We start from the raw sequence: 17,666 nt of genomic DNA, 5'->3' as shown, positions 1-17,666 counted from the left end.
AATTAGGACCTCCCAAAAAGGTGTTACACTCGAAAACTGGCTAATACTGTAGCTGATACATAATTTGAATTGATAACAGTTTTATAAACACATGAGGAATGTTGGTAGTGCCGGCATTTAAATAAAGATAAACTCCTTTTTAATGACCTGTTTAAATAAACTTGGAAAATAGCATCTACCTTTTAGTACAGGCACTTCAAAGAGGATGTAAACGTATGCTTCATATATATTAGAATACATAAATTGTCGGTTCAGTCAGGTAGTGTTATATTTTCCTTGTAGAATGTGTGTATATGCTCTATATAACACAATAGGAGAACTTATTCATACCTAGCCTGGACATGGAAATGGTAAATTCCTTGTTAAGTCGCAGTCAAAAAAGTCAAATAGATCAATATCTTTCAGATCTGTACTTTCAGATTTCCGCATGTTGACAACCAGATCCATCCTGAACTTCTGGAGTGCTATAGGATCAAAACTCATACCTCGAAAAAAAGGATGGCTCTCAAACTGATGGAGATAACGTAGACGCCTCCTTGGATCTCTACATAGAAGCTAAGCAAACAAATAATTTTGAAATGTGTGAATTAGATTGTTGGAAAAAAAACATTACATTTTTCAATGTGTGCATATAATGAAGTGTATTAATGATAGGAAGAACTTTAAAGAGACAGTCAACACCAGAATTGTTGTTGTTTAAAAAGATAGATAATCCCTTTATTACCCATTCCCTAGTTTTGCATAACCAACACAGTTATAATAATACACATTTTACCTCTGTAATTACCTTGTATCTATGCCTCTGCAAAGTGCCCCCTTATTTCATTTTTTTTTGACAATCGGTGCTCACTCCTAGGAGCTTCACATGCGTGAGCTCAATGTTATCTATATGAAACACATGAACTAACGCCCTCTAGTGGTGAAAAACTGTCAAAATGTTTTCAGATTAGAGACGGCCTTCAAGATCTAAGAAATAAGCATATCAACCTCCTAGGTTTAGCTTTCAACTAAGAATACCAAGAGAACAAAGCAAAATTGGTGATTATTCATGCAAGTTTCTTTCTGGTTGGTGCTGCCAGCATCTATATTTGGATAAGGGAAGCAGGCTGCAGGGATGTAGTCCTCATACTTTGCTTTCCCTTTCTCCTTAGAAAATGTAGAGATCTTTGGGTAAACTTTCACAGCCTCAAAAAGACAAGCTGAAGGCCACCTCCCAACTGTCCCTGATTCAGATCTGTCCCGGTGTCCCTCTGAGATAGTCATATGTCCCTATTTGCAGAATTTCCCTTATCCCCACTCATGGAGCATCCAGACATGCCCACACACTGATAAGACACACCTGCTGACCACCCAGACACACCCAAAATGCCGCCCATTAACCACTCATGATCCCACCAAATTTTCAGACTTTAATTGCAGGAGAAGGGAGCAAATCACACAGTGTTTAATGTCTCTTTAAATGGACAGTCTACTCCCAGATTTTTTATTGTTTAAAATGATATATTATCCCATTCCCCAGTGTTGCATAAACTATCCTAGTAGATATCCATTCCATTTATCTGGGGGCATCTTTTGTCTGTCCCACTTGGATATTATTCTCTAGAATTGCAAGTATCTCAAGCAGGGGTGCAGTATTGGGGTTGAAAAGAACACAGGAAGTTGGATCTCCTCCCTTCCATCGTTTGTCCTCTCTTTTTTTTTTAATTTAGGTCCTGCTATGTTTAAATGTCCCTGAGTGTTAGCTAAGTATAAAAGGCCTCCTATTCGTCAAAGCATTACAAATATGGAGCATAAAGAAGTGGGGAGTCAAATCTCTAATGTTTATATGTGTTACTGACAACCAAAAAGGTACAATGTTTGTTTGGTTGTGAAACATTACACAAGGTAGGCTCAAGAATGGGATCTAACGTAGAGCTTTGGTGGGGAAAAATTGTGTGACCCCCAATCCATTGTACTTAGTCACCTACAGATTGTCCAGTATTTTTATTGAGGAAAGCTGGCAGCCACATTTATTGATATAGACTTGTATTATCATTTACAGTTGTTTTAATTTTAATTTCTAAATTATCTTTACCTTTTTTGCCTTAATAGTTAATTAAGAGAACAAATAAAATGTATGCTTACCTGATAAATTAATTTATTTCATGGTGATAGTCCACAAGCCATTATTCCTGCATTTCAATTCCTGGCCACTAGGATGAGGCAAAGATTATCAAAATTCTAAGGGTACTTAATCCTTCCCACCTCTCTAGTATGGCACTTTTACATATAGCCAAGTAAGGAGAAAAAGAAAAATAGAAAAGGACCAAGTAGGGAAAATTAGGTGCAAACTAAAACTGCTGCCTGAAATGTTTTACATTAATTTAGAAAAAATGGGCGGGTCTGGTGGACCCTCACCACCATAAAACAAATTACTTTATTAGGTAAGCATACATTTTGTTTTCTTTCATAAGGTGGTAAGAGCCCAGGAGCCATTATTCATTGGAACTAATTCCCAAGTTGCAGAGTCTACAAGTAATTTGGACAGGACAAAACATTTTTAAAGTTTCTTCCTACCAAAAGCCAGTTCAGAAGAAGCAAAAACATCAAAGTTGTAGAAATTAGCAATAGTATGTAAGGATAATCATGTTGCTGCTTTGCAAATTTGTTCAATAGAAGCCTCATTATTGTTAAAACCCATGAAATGGAAACTGTTCCAGTCCAATGAGCTGTAATGTATTTTGGGAAAGACTTCCCTGCCTCAACGTAAGCCTTGTGAATCAAAGGACTGAGGAAAGGAAAAGAAACAGCTGTAGCACTTTGGCCTTTACGACTTGCAAAATGAGAAATTAGAGGATTCTCTAAAACCCCTCACCTAGATTACGAGTTTTGCGTTAGAGGCTATGCGGTGCTAACAAGCAGTTTTATCTCACCGCTCACTTACCTACAGCGCTGGTATTACGGGTTTTTACAAACACGGCGTTAAAAGGAAGGAAGTGAGCGTTGAGAAAAATTTTGCTCCTTACCGCACTCCAATACCAGCGCTGCTTAAGTCAGCAGTGAGCTGGTCGTACGTGCTCATGCACGATTTCCCCATAGGAATCAACGGGGAGAGCCAGCTGAGAAAAAGTCTAACTCCTGCCAAAAAGCAGCGTAAAGCTCAGTAACGCAGCCCCATTGATTCCTATGGGGAAACACATTTTATGTTTACACCTAACACCCTACCATGAACCCCGAGTCTAAACACCCCTAATCTTACACTTATTAACCCCTAATATGCTGCCCCCAACATCGCCGACACCTACATTATATTTATTAACCCCCAATCTGCGGCCCCCAACGTCGCTGCCACTATAATAAACATATTAACCCCTAAACCGCCGCACTCCCGCCTCGCAAAAATTAGTTAAATATTATTAACCCCTAATCTGCCGTCCCTAACATCGCAGACACCTACCTACATTTATTAACCCCTAATCTGCCGCCCCAACGTTGCCGCCACTATACTAAATGTATTAACCCCTAAATCTAAGTCTAACCCTAACACCCCCTAACTTAAATATAATTACAATAAATCTAAAGAAAACGTACTATTAATAACTAAATAATTCCTATTTAAAACTAAATACTTACCTATAAAATAAACCCTAAGATAGCTACAATATAACCAATACTTACATTGTAGCTATCTTAGGGTTTATTTTTATTTTACAGGCAAGTTTGTATTTATTTTAACTAGGTACAATAGTTACTAAATAGTTATTAACTATTTAATAACTACCTAGCTAAAATAAATACAAATTGACCTGTAAAATAAAACCTAACCTAAGTTACGCTAACACCTAACACTACACTATAATTAAATAAATGAACTAAATTAACAATTAAATAAACTAAATTAGCTAAAGTACAAACAAAAACAAACACTAAATTACAGAAAATAATAAACAAATTACAAGATTTTTAAACTAATTACACCTAATCTAATAGCCCTATCAAAATAAAAAAGCCCCCACCCCCCAAAATAAAAAAACCCTAGCCTAAACTAAACTTTTTTAGGGCCTTTTGCGGGGCATTGCCCCAAAGAAATCAGTTCTTTTACCTGTAAAAAAAAATACAAACAACGCCCCCAACAGTAAAACCCACCACCCACACAACCAACCCCCCAAATAAATCTAAAAAAAACCTAAGCTCCCCATTGCCCTGAAAAGGGCATTTGGATGGGCATTGCCCTTAAAATGGCAGTAAGCTCTTTTGCGGCCCAAAGTCCCTAACCTAAAAATAAAACCCACCCAATACACCCTTAAAAAAACCTAACACTAACCCCCTGAAGATCGACTTACAGTTCTGAAGGCCGGACATCCATCCTCAAGGAAGCGGCAGAAGTCTTCATCCAACCGGGCCAAAGTCCTCAACGAAGCCAGGAGAAGTCTTCATCCAAGCCGGGCGAAGTGGTCCTCCAGACGGGCAGAAGTCTTCATCCAGACGGCATCTTCTATCTTCATCCATCCGACGCGGAGCGGCTCCATCTTCAAGACATCCTACATGGAGCATCCTCTTCATCAGAGTCTTCTTACTGAATGAAGGTTCCTTTAAGTGACGTCATCCAAGATGGTGTCCCTTAGATTCCGATTAACCATGCTTGGATGAAGACTTCTCCCGGCTTCATTGAGGATTTTGGCCTGGTTGGATGAAGACTTCTGCCTCTTCCTTGAGGATGGATGTCCGGTTTCAGAACTGTAAGTCGATCTTCAGGGGGTTAGTGTTAGGTTTTTTAAGGGTGTATTGGGTGGATTTTATTTTTAGGTTAGGGACTTTGGGCCACAAAAGAGATAACTGCCCTTTTAAGGGCAATGCCCATCCAAATGCCCTTTTCAGGGCAAGGGGGAGCTTAGTTTTTTTAGATAGTATTTTATTTGGGGGGTTGGTTGTGTGGGTGGTGGGTTTTACTGTTGGGGGGGGGTTGTTTGTATTTTTTTTTACAGGTAAAAGAGCTGATTTCTTTTGGGGCAATGCCCGGCAAAAGACCCTTTTAAGGGCTATTGATAGTTTAGTTTAGGCTAGGGTTTTTTTTTTATTTTGGAGGGGCTTTTTTATTTTGATATGGCTATTAGATTAGGTGTAATTAGTTTAAAAATCTTGTAATTTGTTTATTATTTTCTGTAATTTAGTGTTTGTTTGTTTTTGTACTTTAGCTAATTTAATTTATTTAATTGTTGTTAATTTAGTTAATTTATTTAATTATAGTGTAGTGTTAGGTGTTAGTGTAACTTAGGTTAGGTTTTCTTTTACAGGTCAATTTGTATTTATTTTAGCTAGGTAGTTATTAAATAGTTAATAACTATTTAGTAACTATTGTACCTAGTTAAAATAAATACAAACTTGCCTGTAAAATAAAAATAAACCCTAAGATAGCTACAATGTAAGTATTAGTTATATTGTAGCTATCTTAGGCCTAGATCTAGAGTTGGGCGGTAGCCGTCAAAACCAGCGTTAGAGGCTCCTAACACTGGTTTTTACCGCCCTCTGGTATTTGGAGCCAGTCATTAAAGGGTCTAACGCTCACTTTCCAGCCGCGACTTTTCCATACCGCAGATCCCCTTACGTCAATTGCGTATCCTATCTTTTCAATGGGATCTTTCTAACGCTGGTATTTAGAGTCGTGGCTGAAGTGAGCGTTAGAAATCTAACGACAAAACTCCAGCCGCAGAAAAAAGTCATTAGTTAAGAGCTTTCTGGGCTAACGCCGGTTTATAAAGCTCTTATCTACTGTGCTCTAAAGTACACTAAAACCCATAAACTACCTATGTACCCCTAAACCGAGGTCCCCCCACATCGCCGCCACTCTATTAAAATTTTTTAACCCCTAATCTGCCGACCACACACCGCTGCCACCTACATTATAGCTATGTACCCCTAATCTGCTGCCCCTAACACCGCCGACCCCTATATTATATTTATTAACCCCTAATCTGCCCCCCTCAACGTCGCCTCCACCTGCCTACACTTATTAACCCCTAATCTGCCGAGCGGACCGCACCGCTACTATAATAAAGTTATTAACCCCTAATCCGCCTCACTCCCGCCTCAATAACCCTATAATAAATAGTATTAACCCCTAATCTGCCCTCCCTAACATCGCAGACACCTAACTTCAAGCATTAACCCCTAATCTGCCGACCGAATCTCGCCGCTACTGTAATAAATGGATTAACCCCTAAAGCTAAGTCTAACCCTAACACTAACACCCCCCTAAGTTAAATATAATTTAAATCTAACGAAATAAATTAACTCTTATTAAATAAATTATTCCTATTTAAAGCTAAATACTTACCTGTAAAATAAACCCTAATATAGCTACAATATAAATTATAATTATATTATAGCTTTTTTAGGATTTATATTTATTTTACAGGTAACTTTGTATTTATTTTAACCAGGTACAATAGCTATTAAATAGTTAAGAACTATTTAATAGCTAAAATAGTTAAAATAATTACAAAATTACCTGTAAAATAAATCCTAACCTAAGTTACAATTAAACCTAACACTACACTATCAATAAATTAATTAAATAAAATACCTACAATTACCTACAATTAAACCTAACACTACACTATCAATAAATTAATTAAATACAATATCTACAAATAAATACAATTAAACCTAACACTACACTATCAATACATTAATTAAATACAATATCTACAAATAAATACAATGAAATAAACTAACTAAAGTACAAAAATAAAAAAGAACTAAGTTACAAAAAATAAAAAAATATTTACAAACATCAGAAAAATATTACAACAATTTTAAACTAATTACACCTACTCTAAGCCCCCTAATAAAATAACAAAGCCCCCCAAAATAAAAAAAATGCCCTACCCTATTCTAAATTAAAAAAGTTCAAAGCTCTTTCACCTTACCAGCCCTGAACAGGGCCCTTTGCGGGGCATGCCCCAAAGAATTCAGCTCTTTTGCCTGTAAAAAAACACATACAATACCCCCCCCCAACATTACAACCCACCACCCACATACCCCTAATCTAACCCAAACCCCCCTTAAATAAACCTAACACTAAGCACCTGAAGATCTTCGTACCTTATCTTCACCATACCAGGTTCACCGATCCGTCCTCAGAAGTCTTGATCCAAGCCTCGGAAGTGTTGATCCAAGCCCAAGCGGGGGGCTGAAGAGTGACGTCCATCCTCGGGCTGAAGTCTGGATCCAAGCGGCGTTTTTTTTTTCAGCTCAAATGGCCCCATTGTTTTCTATGGGGGAATCGTGCACGAGCACGTTTTTGAAGCTGGCCGCGTCCGTAAGCACCGCTGGTATCTAGAGTTGCAGTGGCATTAAAGTATGCTCTACGCTCCCTTTTTGGAGCCTAACGCACTGAAAACCCAGCCATTCTGTGAACTCTAAATACCAGCGGTATTTAAAAGGTGCGGGGGAAAAAAAGCACGCATAGCTAACGCACCCCTTTGGCCGCCAAACTCTAAATCTAGCCATTAGGGTTTATTTTATAGGTATTTAGTTTTAAATAGGAATGATTTAGTTATTAATAGTAAGTTCTCTTTAGATTTATTGTCATTATATTTAAGTTAGGGGGTGTTAGGGTTAGACTTAGGTTTAGGGGTTAATACATTTAGTATAGTGGCGGCGACGTTGGGGCGGCAGATTAGGGGTCAATAAATGTAGGTAGGTGGCGGCTATGTTAGGGACGGCAGATTAGGGGTTAATAATATTTAACTAATGTTTGCGAGGCGGGAGTGCGGCGGTTTAGGGGTTAATATGTTTATTATAGTGGCGGTGACATTGGCGGCGGCAGATTAGGGGTTAATAAGTGTAGGTAGGTTGCGGCGACATTGGGGGCGGCAGATTAGGGGTTAATAAATATAATGTAGGTGTCGGCGATGTTGGGGGCAGCAGATTAGGGGTTCATAAATATAATGTAGGTGGCGGCGGTGTCCAGAGCGGCAGATTAGGGGTTAAAATTTTTATTTTAGTGTGCAATACGGGAGGGCTTCGGTTTAGGGGTTTATAGGTAGTTTATGGGTGTTAGTGTACTTCTTAGCACTTTAGTTATGAGTTTTATGTTACAGCGTTGTACCATAAAACTCTTAACTACTGACTTTTAAATGCGTTACGGATCTTGGAGGTAGAGGGTGTACCGCTCACTTTTTGGCCTCCCAGGACAGACTCGTAATACCGGCGCTATGGAAGTCCCATAGAAAAAAGACTTTACGAAGTTTACGTAAGTCATTTTGCGGTAAGGCCAAAGAAGTGTGCGGTGACCCTAAACCTTCAAGACTCGTAATAGCAGCGGGCTTAAAAAGCAGCGTTAGGACCTCTTAACGCTGCTTTTTTACCCTAACGCACAACTCGTAATCTAGCCGCCTAGTTTTTAAGCAGAAACATAATGTTTTCACTACCAAAATCATGTAGGAGTCTATCTTAGAAGTTTGTGGAATAGGACAAAGAAAAGGAATTATAAATTCCTGAATGATGTTATCAGGATACCACCCTTGGTTGAAGAAGAAATATTGTCTTTAAAACTGCCTTATCATGTTAAAATGGAAAACAAGATAAGGAGACTTAAAAGAAAGAAGAGACAACTCAGAAACCTCTTCTGGTAGAAGAAATTGTAAAAGAAACAAGATCTTCCATTACAGAAGGAGGATGACTAAATTGTGCATCAGCTCAAAAAGAAAGACTCGCAAAATTAATAGACCCCAAATGAATGTTCCAAAGTGGGATTAATCACTGGATTTATCCTGACTAAAGTTCTAAGTAATAGTGAACTCAGCAATTTTCTAGAAAAAAATAACACAGAAAGCTTTGAAATCTGGTCTATTGAAGGGAAAGCAGATAAACCTTATCTAAGACCTCTTAAAACTAGAAGAATTTGAAAGAAATGCCAGACAAAACCTATTCTTCACACCAGGAAAGAAAACCTTTCCATATCCTGTGATAGATTTTACTTGTAAAAGGTTTTCTGGTCTGAAATAAGGCTAAACTACAGTATAAAATTCAACTCCAAGCCTTCAAGTTGAGAGGCTGAAGATCCTGAAGATATAGAAAGGCCCTGAAAATAGAAAAGACCCTAAAAATAAGGCAGAATTTTAGAAGAAAAGACCACAGAGAACAATTGGACTTCTGAACCAGACTTATAAACCAAGTTCTGTGTGGCCAAGCTAGAGCAATCAGAATCACTGATAAGAACTCTTGATCCAAGTTTTTACTCTTGGTAGTAAAACAGGACAGGAAATTAAAACAAGAGCAAATGACAAAAGAGCTGCTATAGTATTTACAAAATCTACCTGATGTTCCCTGGATCTTGCCAAATAGCAGAGCAGTTAGATGATTCCATGAGGAGCCATCAGTTCTCTCCCTGGTAAACCCCTCAAATCTACTATCTAGGAGAAAATTTTCAGATATAGAGACCAATCCCCAGGATAAAGGGAATGGTGACTGAGAATAAAATGCTTCCCAGTTATACACACCTAGGAAAAAGTGCAGAAATAGTACAGAGATTATTTTCTGTCTGAGATAACATTTGAGAAAATTGTTTATCGCTAAAGAACTATAAATTCCTCCTTGAAGAAAGATATAGGCCACTGCTCTTAAATTGAAAGATTAATAACACGAATAAATCTCTATTAGGAGAGGCCAGCTATGAAGACTAGAGAAGAAAGCACAGAGATGTAAAAACTTTAAAGAAAACCTCACCTCCTGAGGAGATCCAACTTCCTGTGCTCTCTTAAACCCCCATAATGCACCCCAACTTGAAATACTTGCAACTGTAGAGAATAGTATCCAAGTTGGACGGACAAAAGATGCCCCCAGAGAAATAAAATGGAGATCTATCTACTAGGATTGAGAAATAAATAAAAATCCTCAAAAAAGCTGATTGTAGTCCTTGCACCATTGACAGAATGCAAACATGAAGAGGTCTCATGTAATACCGAGCAAATGAAATGGCATCTGATGCTGCAATCATTAGATTTAAACCTTCCATACATAGAGCTACTGTAAGGTTAAAAATTGAGTGGAGTCTTACACATGTGGTTTGTAACTTTGTTCTTCTTAGGACTGTAGAAGAAAGACTCATAGATATTGAGTCTATCAAGACCCCTAGGAAAGAGACCCTGATGAAAAGAGAAAAGCTCTTCTCGAGAAAAGATTCTAGAATATAATTTGGGTCTTTAAAATATGTACTATCCAATGAATAGATAGCACTGTGTTTAGAGAATGTAGACATTGCACTATGGAATAGTTTTCCAAATCTCTCTTTGGAAATTATATCAGTAATCACCGCTGTAACAGGAAAACCTCTGTAACTTTACCAGAAGGCTAAAAAATGAAATCCAAATGTTTGAAGGATCTTTCCTCAGAAGGCTTAGATTCTTATACTCCTAAAGTACATAAAACCTCCTAATAGAGAGCAAAGGTGTTCCAACTTGAATGTAAAAGAGGAGGATTCTTTATCATGATCAGTGTCAAGGGAGTACTTGCCTTGTTTTGTTTAGTGATGAATCCGATATGCAGGAGTAATACTCAGAATACAGGAACAGGCCAGAGGGTCAAAATCAGGAATTATACCAAATAAGTGTTTCAGCAAGGGATATAGCTTTAAGGAAACCCAGTAGCAGGCCCAGGTCATATACCATAAAGACAGTCCATCAGCAAAGTACTAAAAGGGGTAAGGCAATACCAGTGACCTAGCCAGGGTTCAACACAGCAATCATTTCTTCATTGAAACATCACAACAAATGGCATGAGGCAAATCCAGCAAGGATAGCCCGGTTCAGGAATGGTAAAAAGGATACAAACGCAACGAAACAGGTACTGAATACACATATGTCTGAGCACTGAGTACAAACAACATGGAGGATTTAAAGAGAAAGGCTTGACCCCTAATGTCTGAGCATTGAGTGCAAACAACATGAAGGATTTAAAGGGACAGGTTCCTGCATCAGAGAAAGGGAGGCAGGTAATGGACCTTGACAATCAGTAACTTCTGATCATCAGAAACTTCTTAACCTTCATGAGTTGGATCTGAGGTGATAGGCCTATATTTAACAAAGTCTGGTGGACCTGATTCGACAGTGCGGATCAGGTCCGCCAGACCTCGCTGAATACGGATAGCAATACGCTCTCCGTATTCAGCATTGCACCAGCAGTTCACAAGAGCTGCTGGTGCAACACCACCCCCTGCAGACGAGACAGGTTATGGAGCAGCGGCCTTTGTGACCGCTGCTTCATAACTGCTGTTTCTGGCGAGCCTGCAGGCTTGCCAGAAACACTGAGCCTCAAGCTCCATTTGGAGCTTGATAGATATGCCCCATAGAATCTGAATTTGAAATTAACTGTTTATCTGATTTGATACTTAGAGAATTAAATTAGTAGAAATACAAGAAAAGGATACATATACTCCTTTGCACTTACTTGGGAGAGGCATGAGTAGACAAATTCTGTAAATCCTATAGCAAAATCTCAAAAACTCAACTGTGTAAAACAAACAAAAGGAGGACATAATCCTTTAAAAGCAAGAATAGCATTTAACTGTTAGCATGCATAAAGCTATCTGTACAAGAATTTGCAAATAGAAGGGCGAGGCCTATGGACCGTCATTATTCTGAAAGAAACAAATTTATCAGGTAAGCATAAATTATAATTTCTTTCTTAAAATAATGATGCTCCATAGGAATCCATAACATGTGGGATTAATACCCAAGCAGATGGTCTATGTAATAGATAGGGTGAGACGATTTTGCTGGCAATTTCTATTATAGTCAACACTGCGGCCTGAAGGACTTTTCTGCCAAAAGCTGCTTGCCAAGAAGCAAATGACATCAAAATTATAACATTTAGGGATACCTACCAAACAATCTTGTCACAAATTCATACACACTGGTTTTATATTCAGGGGAAGAAAACAGTAGTAGCCCCCTGAGTGTCATACACAGGGCAAAATTCCTTATAGAAAGTAGGAGATTGTGACTGAATTGCATGCAAATTATGAGGTACACAGCTTTGAAAAAGTTGAATAACCTGGCACTGGAACAGACTTGCATAGTACATAAAATAATGCAGACTTCAGTGGGGACATTTAATCCCACACAACCCCTCTGGCACACTTTATAGCCAAGTGTTTGTACACTAAAAGCCCCAATCTGCAGACTGAACATGTTTAACAAACCTTACTGGCAGCTCTTTGCATGAGTACTCACCCCCCACTTGCAACTCAGTCCAAGATTAGATGCATCAAACTGGATAAATTACAGACCCAGGCTTCTGCACTGCTTCCATATACTGAAGTAGGCCTGAGAGAGTTTGAAAAAAAAAGGGAAGTCATGGGAGGGGCAGTATGAGGCATAAACTTTAAAGAAAGTTAAAATGGTAAAAAAAAACAGACATTGGGCATAAAAATCTTAAAAATACTTAAAAAAAAACCCCACAAGACTGAAATGTGCACAACTAAACTGCTAACTGCACAGAGCAGCTAGAAGTTGTCCTAAAGGGCCAAACACCTAATTTCAGAAAGGTGCCAAATATGTTTTCACAGAGCTGCCAGAAAGTTATTTAAGCCAATAAATATTATCTGTAATATTCTTAAACAGAATAAAGTATGCATGAACCTGCAAAATAAGAAATAAAGTGTGTCAGGAGGAGAAACTGGGTGAGTGCCCTGACTATGTTGTACCTATGTCTAAGTACCTGCAAATAGCCTCTGGGCAGTGTGTGTGTGTGCTAAGGCAAGGCACTTACCTGCAGAAACACCCCTCCACTGACTTACCAGGCATGTAGCTGCAGCAGCATCCAGGAGAGAGTCCATCCAGTGCAAGTACAGGTACCGCAGAGGATTGCACTAGGAAATACCTGTGTCCCTCAGGGGGAGGCTAAGGACAAGTCCCTGCAGTGCGTGAGGATAGTTATGGCTGAAGTGCCATAGGGAAATACTGTGAACATATCAGGGTATTCCTAGGTCTTTGTATTATTCAGCTGCTGGGAAGTCTCTCTTCTGTCTTCTTTGTTAATCATAATTCCCAGGGACCTTGCATCTCACATTGGTCTGGTCTCCCAAATTGTAAATCCATGGGCCCGATCCGATATGCAGCGTCGCCTGCAAAATTCGGCGTCGCCGGCTTTAGTATTCTATATACGGCGTAACCTAGAAGTTACGCTCGTATATTTCTGCCTTCGCCCATAGTTTTTTGGGCCATAGGCAGGTATACCAAACCCGCGCAGTTTGGTATCCAATATACAGCGTAAGGACTTACATGGCGAAAATGGAGAAATCTTACTCCATTTTCACCTCGCCACAAAATGCAGCCGAAGGAAGCCTTACGCTGTCTATTGGAGCCCCGTAACTCCCTAAACTAGCTGCTAAATAAAACCTAACACCTAACACATGCGCAATGTCTATCTACCTGTCAACCGCGATCTGCTAAATAAAACCTAACACATAACGCATGCGCAATGTCTATCTACCTGTCAACCGCGATCCCCCACCGCAATTCCTAATAAAGTATTTAACCCCTAAACCGCCGCTCCCAGACCCCGCCGCCACCTACATTAAAAGTATAACCCCCTAATGTGATCCCCCTACACCGTCGCCAGCTACATTACCTACCCCCTAATGTGAGACCCTTACACCGCCGCCACCTACATTACCTACCCCCTAATGTGAGCCCCCTACACCACCGCCACCTACATTAACTACCCCCTAATGTGAGCTCCTACCCCGTCGCCAGCTATATTACCTACCCCCTAATGTGAGCTCCTACCCTGCCTCCAGCTATATTAAAATTATTAACCCCTAATTTAATCCCCCTACCCCACCGCCAGCTATATTAATTACATTAACCCCTAATTTAATCCCCCTATACCGCCACCAGCTATATTAATTACATTAACCCCTAATTTAATCCCCCTATCCCGCCGCCAGCTATATTAAAATAATTAACCCCTAATCTAATCCCCCTACACCGCCGCCAGCCATATTAAATAGATTAACCCCTAATCTAATCCCCCTACACCGCCGCCAGCTATATTAACTATATTAACCCTAATTATATTAGGGTTAATATAGTTATCATATTATATATATTAACTATATTAACCCTAATTATATTAGGGTTAATATAGTTAATATCGTTATTATATTATATATATATTAAGTATAATAACCCTATCTAACTCTAACATCCCTAACTAAATTCTTATTAAATTAAATCTAATTAATATTAATATTATTAATTAAAATATTCCTATTTAAATCTAAATAATTACCTATAAAATAAACCCTAAGATAGCTACAATGTAATTAATAATTACATTGTAGCTATTTTAGGGTTTATATTTATTTTACAGGTAACTTACGGCTAGATTTAGAGTTTTGTCGGTAAAGACCCGCGTAGCTAACGCTGTCTTTTTTCTGGTCGCACCTTTTAAATAACTCTGGTATTGAGAGTCCACAGAATGGCTGCGTTAGGCTCCAAAAAAGGAGCGTAGAGCATATTTAACGCCACTGCAACTCTCGATACCAGAGTTGCTTACGGAAGCGGCCAGCTTCAAAAACGTGCTCGTGCACGATTCCCCCATAGAAAACAATGGGGCTGTTTGAGCTGAAAAAAAAACTAACACCTGCAAAAAACTAACACCTACCTAACGCAGCCTCATTGTTTGCTATGGGGAAACACTTCCTACGTCTGCACCTAACACTCTAACATGTACCCCGAGTCTAAACACCCCTAACCTTACACTTATTAACCCCTAATCTGCCGCCCCCGCTATCGCTGACCCCTGCATATTATTATTAACCCCTAATCTGCCGCTCCGTAAACCGCCGCTACTTACATTATCCCTATGTACCCCTAATCTGCTGCCCTAACATCGCCGACCCCTATATTATATTTATTAACCCCTAATCTGCCCCCCACAACGTCGCCTCCACCTGCCTACACTTATTAACCCCTAATCTGCCGAGCAGACCGCACCGCTATTATAATAAAGTTATTAACCCCTAATCAGCCTCACTAACCCTATAATAAATAGTATTAACCCCTAATCTGCCCTCCCTAACATCGCCGACACCTAACTTCAAACATTAACCCCTAATCTGCCGACTGGAGCTCAACGCTATTCTAATAAATGTATTAACCCCTAAAGCTAAGTCTAACCCTAACACTAACACCCCCCTAAATTAAATATAATTTAAATCTAACAAAATTAATTAACTCTTATTAAATAAATTATTCCTATTTAAAGCTAAATACTTACCTGTAAAATAAATCCTAATATAGCTACAATATAAATTATAATTATATTATAGCTATTTTAGGATTTATATTTATTTTACAGGTAACTTTGTATTTATTTTAACCAGGTACAATAGCTATTAAATAATTAAGAACTATTAAAGCTAAAATAGTTAAAATAATTACAAATTTACCTGTAAAATAAATCCTAACCTAAGTTACAATTAAACCTACCACTACACTATCAATAAATAAATTAAATTCCTACAATTACCTACAAAAAATAAAAAAGAACTAAGTTACAAAAAATAAAAAAATATTTACAAACATTAGAAAAATATTACAACAATTTTAAACTAATTACACCTACTCTAAGCCCCCTAATAAAATAACAAAGCCCCCCAAAATAAAAAAATGCCCTACCCTATTCTAAATTACAAAAGTTCAAAGCTCTTTTACCTTACCAGCTCTGAACAGGGCCCTTTGCGGGGCATGCCCCAAGAAATTCAGCTCTTTTGCCTGTAAAAAAAACCATACAATAACCCCCCCCAACATTACAACCCACCACCCACATACCCCTAATCTAACCCAAACCCCCCTTAAATAAACCTAACACTAAGCCCCTGAAGATCTTCCTACCTTGTCTTCACCTCACCGGGTATAGCACCGATCCGTCCTGGCTCCGATATCTTCATCCAACCCAAGAGGGGGCTAGACATCCATCATCCGACGGCTGAAGAAGTCCAGAAGAGGGTCCAAAGTCTTCATCCTATCCGGGAAGAAGAGTAGATCCGGACCGGCAACCATCTTCTTCCAAGCGGCATCTTCTATCTTCATCCGATGAGGACCGGCTCCATCTTGAAGACCTCCATCGCGGATCCATCCTTCTTTTCGACGACTTCCCGACGAATGACGGTTCCTTTAAGGGACATCATCCAAGATGGCGTCCCTCGAATTCCGATTGGCTGATAGGATTCTATCAGCCAATCGGAATTAAGGTAGGAAAATTCTGATTGGCTGATGGAATCAGCCAATCAGAATCAGGTTCAATTTGATTGGCTGATCCGATCAGCCAATCAGATTGAGCTCGCATTCTATTGGCTGATCGGAACAGTTGTAATGTTGGGGGGGGGGTATTGTATGTTTTTTTTTACAGGCAAAAGAGCTGAATTTCTTGGGGCATGCCCCGCAAAGGGCCCTGTTCAGGGCCGGTAAGGTAAAAGAGCTTTGAACTTTTGTAATTTAGAATAGGGTAGGGCATTTTTTTTATTTTGGGGGGCTTTGTTATTTTATTAGGGGGCTTAGAGTAGGTGTAATTAGTTTAAAATTGTTGTAATATTTTTCTAATGTTTGTAAATATTTTTTTATTTTTTGTAACTTAGTTCTTTTTTATGGTTTGGGTTAGAGTAGGGGTATGTGGGTGGTGGGTTGTAATGTTGGGGGGTGGTATTGTGTGTTTTTTTTACAGGCAAAAGAGCTGATTTCTTTGGGGCATGCCCCGCAAAAGGCCCTTTTAAGGGCTGGTAACGTAATAGAGCTGTTAACTTTTGTATTTTAGAATAGGGTAGGGACATTTTTTTATTTTGGGGGGCTTTATTATTTTATTAGGGGGCTTAGAATAGGTGTAATTAGCTTAAAATCTTGTAATCTTTTTTTATTTTTTGTAATTTAGTGATTGTTTGTTTTTTGTAATTTAGTTTAGTTTATTTAATTGTATTTTAGTTTAAATATTTGTAGTTTATTTAATTTATTGATAGTGTAGGTGTATTTGTAACTTAGGTTAGGATTTATTTTACAGGTAAATTGGTAGTTATTTTAACTAGGTAGCTATGAAATAGTTCTTAACTATTTAATAGGTATTGTACCTAGTTAAAATAAATACTAAGTTACCTGTAAAATAAATATAAACCCTAAAATAGCTACAATGTAATTATTAATTACATTGTAGCTATCTTAGGGTTTATTTTATAGGTAAGTATTTAGATTTAAATAGGAATATTTTAATTAATAATATTAATATTAATTAGATTTAATTTAATAAGAATTTAGTTAGGGATGTTAGAGTTAGATAGGGTTATTATACTAAATATATATATAATATAATAACGATATTAACTATATTAACCCTAATATAATTAGGGTTAATATAGTTAATATAGCTGGCGGCGGTGTAGGGGGATTAGATTAGGGGTTAATCTATTTAATATAGCTGGCGGCGGTATAGGGGGATTAGATTAGGGGTTAATGTATTTAATATAGCTGGCGGCGGTATAGGGGGATTAAATTAGGGGTTAATAATTTTAATATAGCTGGCGGCGGGGTAGGGGGATTAAATTAGGGGTTAATAATTTTAATATAGCTGGCGGAGGTGTAAGGGGCTCACATTAGGGGGTAGTTAATGTAGATGGCCGCGGGGTAGGA

At 38.4% G+C, this 17,666-nt stretch overlaps 1 protein-coding gene across 1 annotated transcript in view; it reads right to left on the bottom strand.

Annotated features, from left to right (window-relative positions):
- Positions 1 to 330: 330 nt before the first annotated feature.
- Positions 331 to 17,666, bottom strand: part of RSKR (ribosomal protein S6 kinase related) — a 50,696-nt gene continuing 33,360 nt past the window's right edge. The window contains exon 12 of the mRNA XM_053705228.1: positions 331 to 555. Coding sequence (XP_053561203.1) covers positions 331 to 555 — 225 coding nt within the window. The remainder of the gene's footprint in view (positions 556 to 17,666) is intronic.

This window comes from Bombina bombina, chromosome 3 (assembly GCF_027579735.1).
Source record: "Bombina bombina isolate aBomBom1 chromosome 3, aBomBom1.pri, whole genome shotgun sequence".
Classification (NCBI taxonomy): Eukaryota; Metazoa; Chordata; class Amphibia; order Anura; family Bombinatoridae; genus Bombina; species Bombina bombina.
Note: the sequence above shows the minus strand (reverse complement) of the source record. Positions and strands in the feature narration are given on the sequence as shown.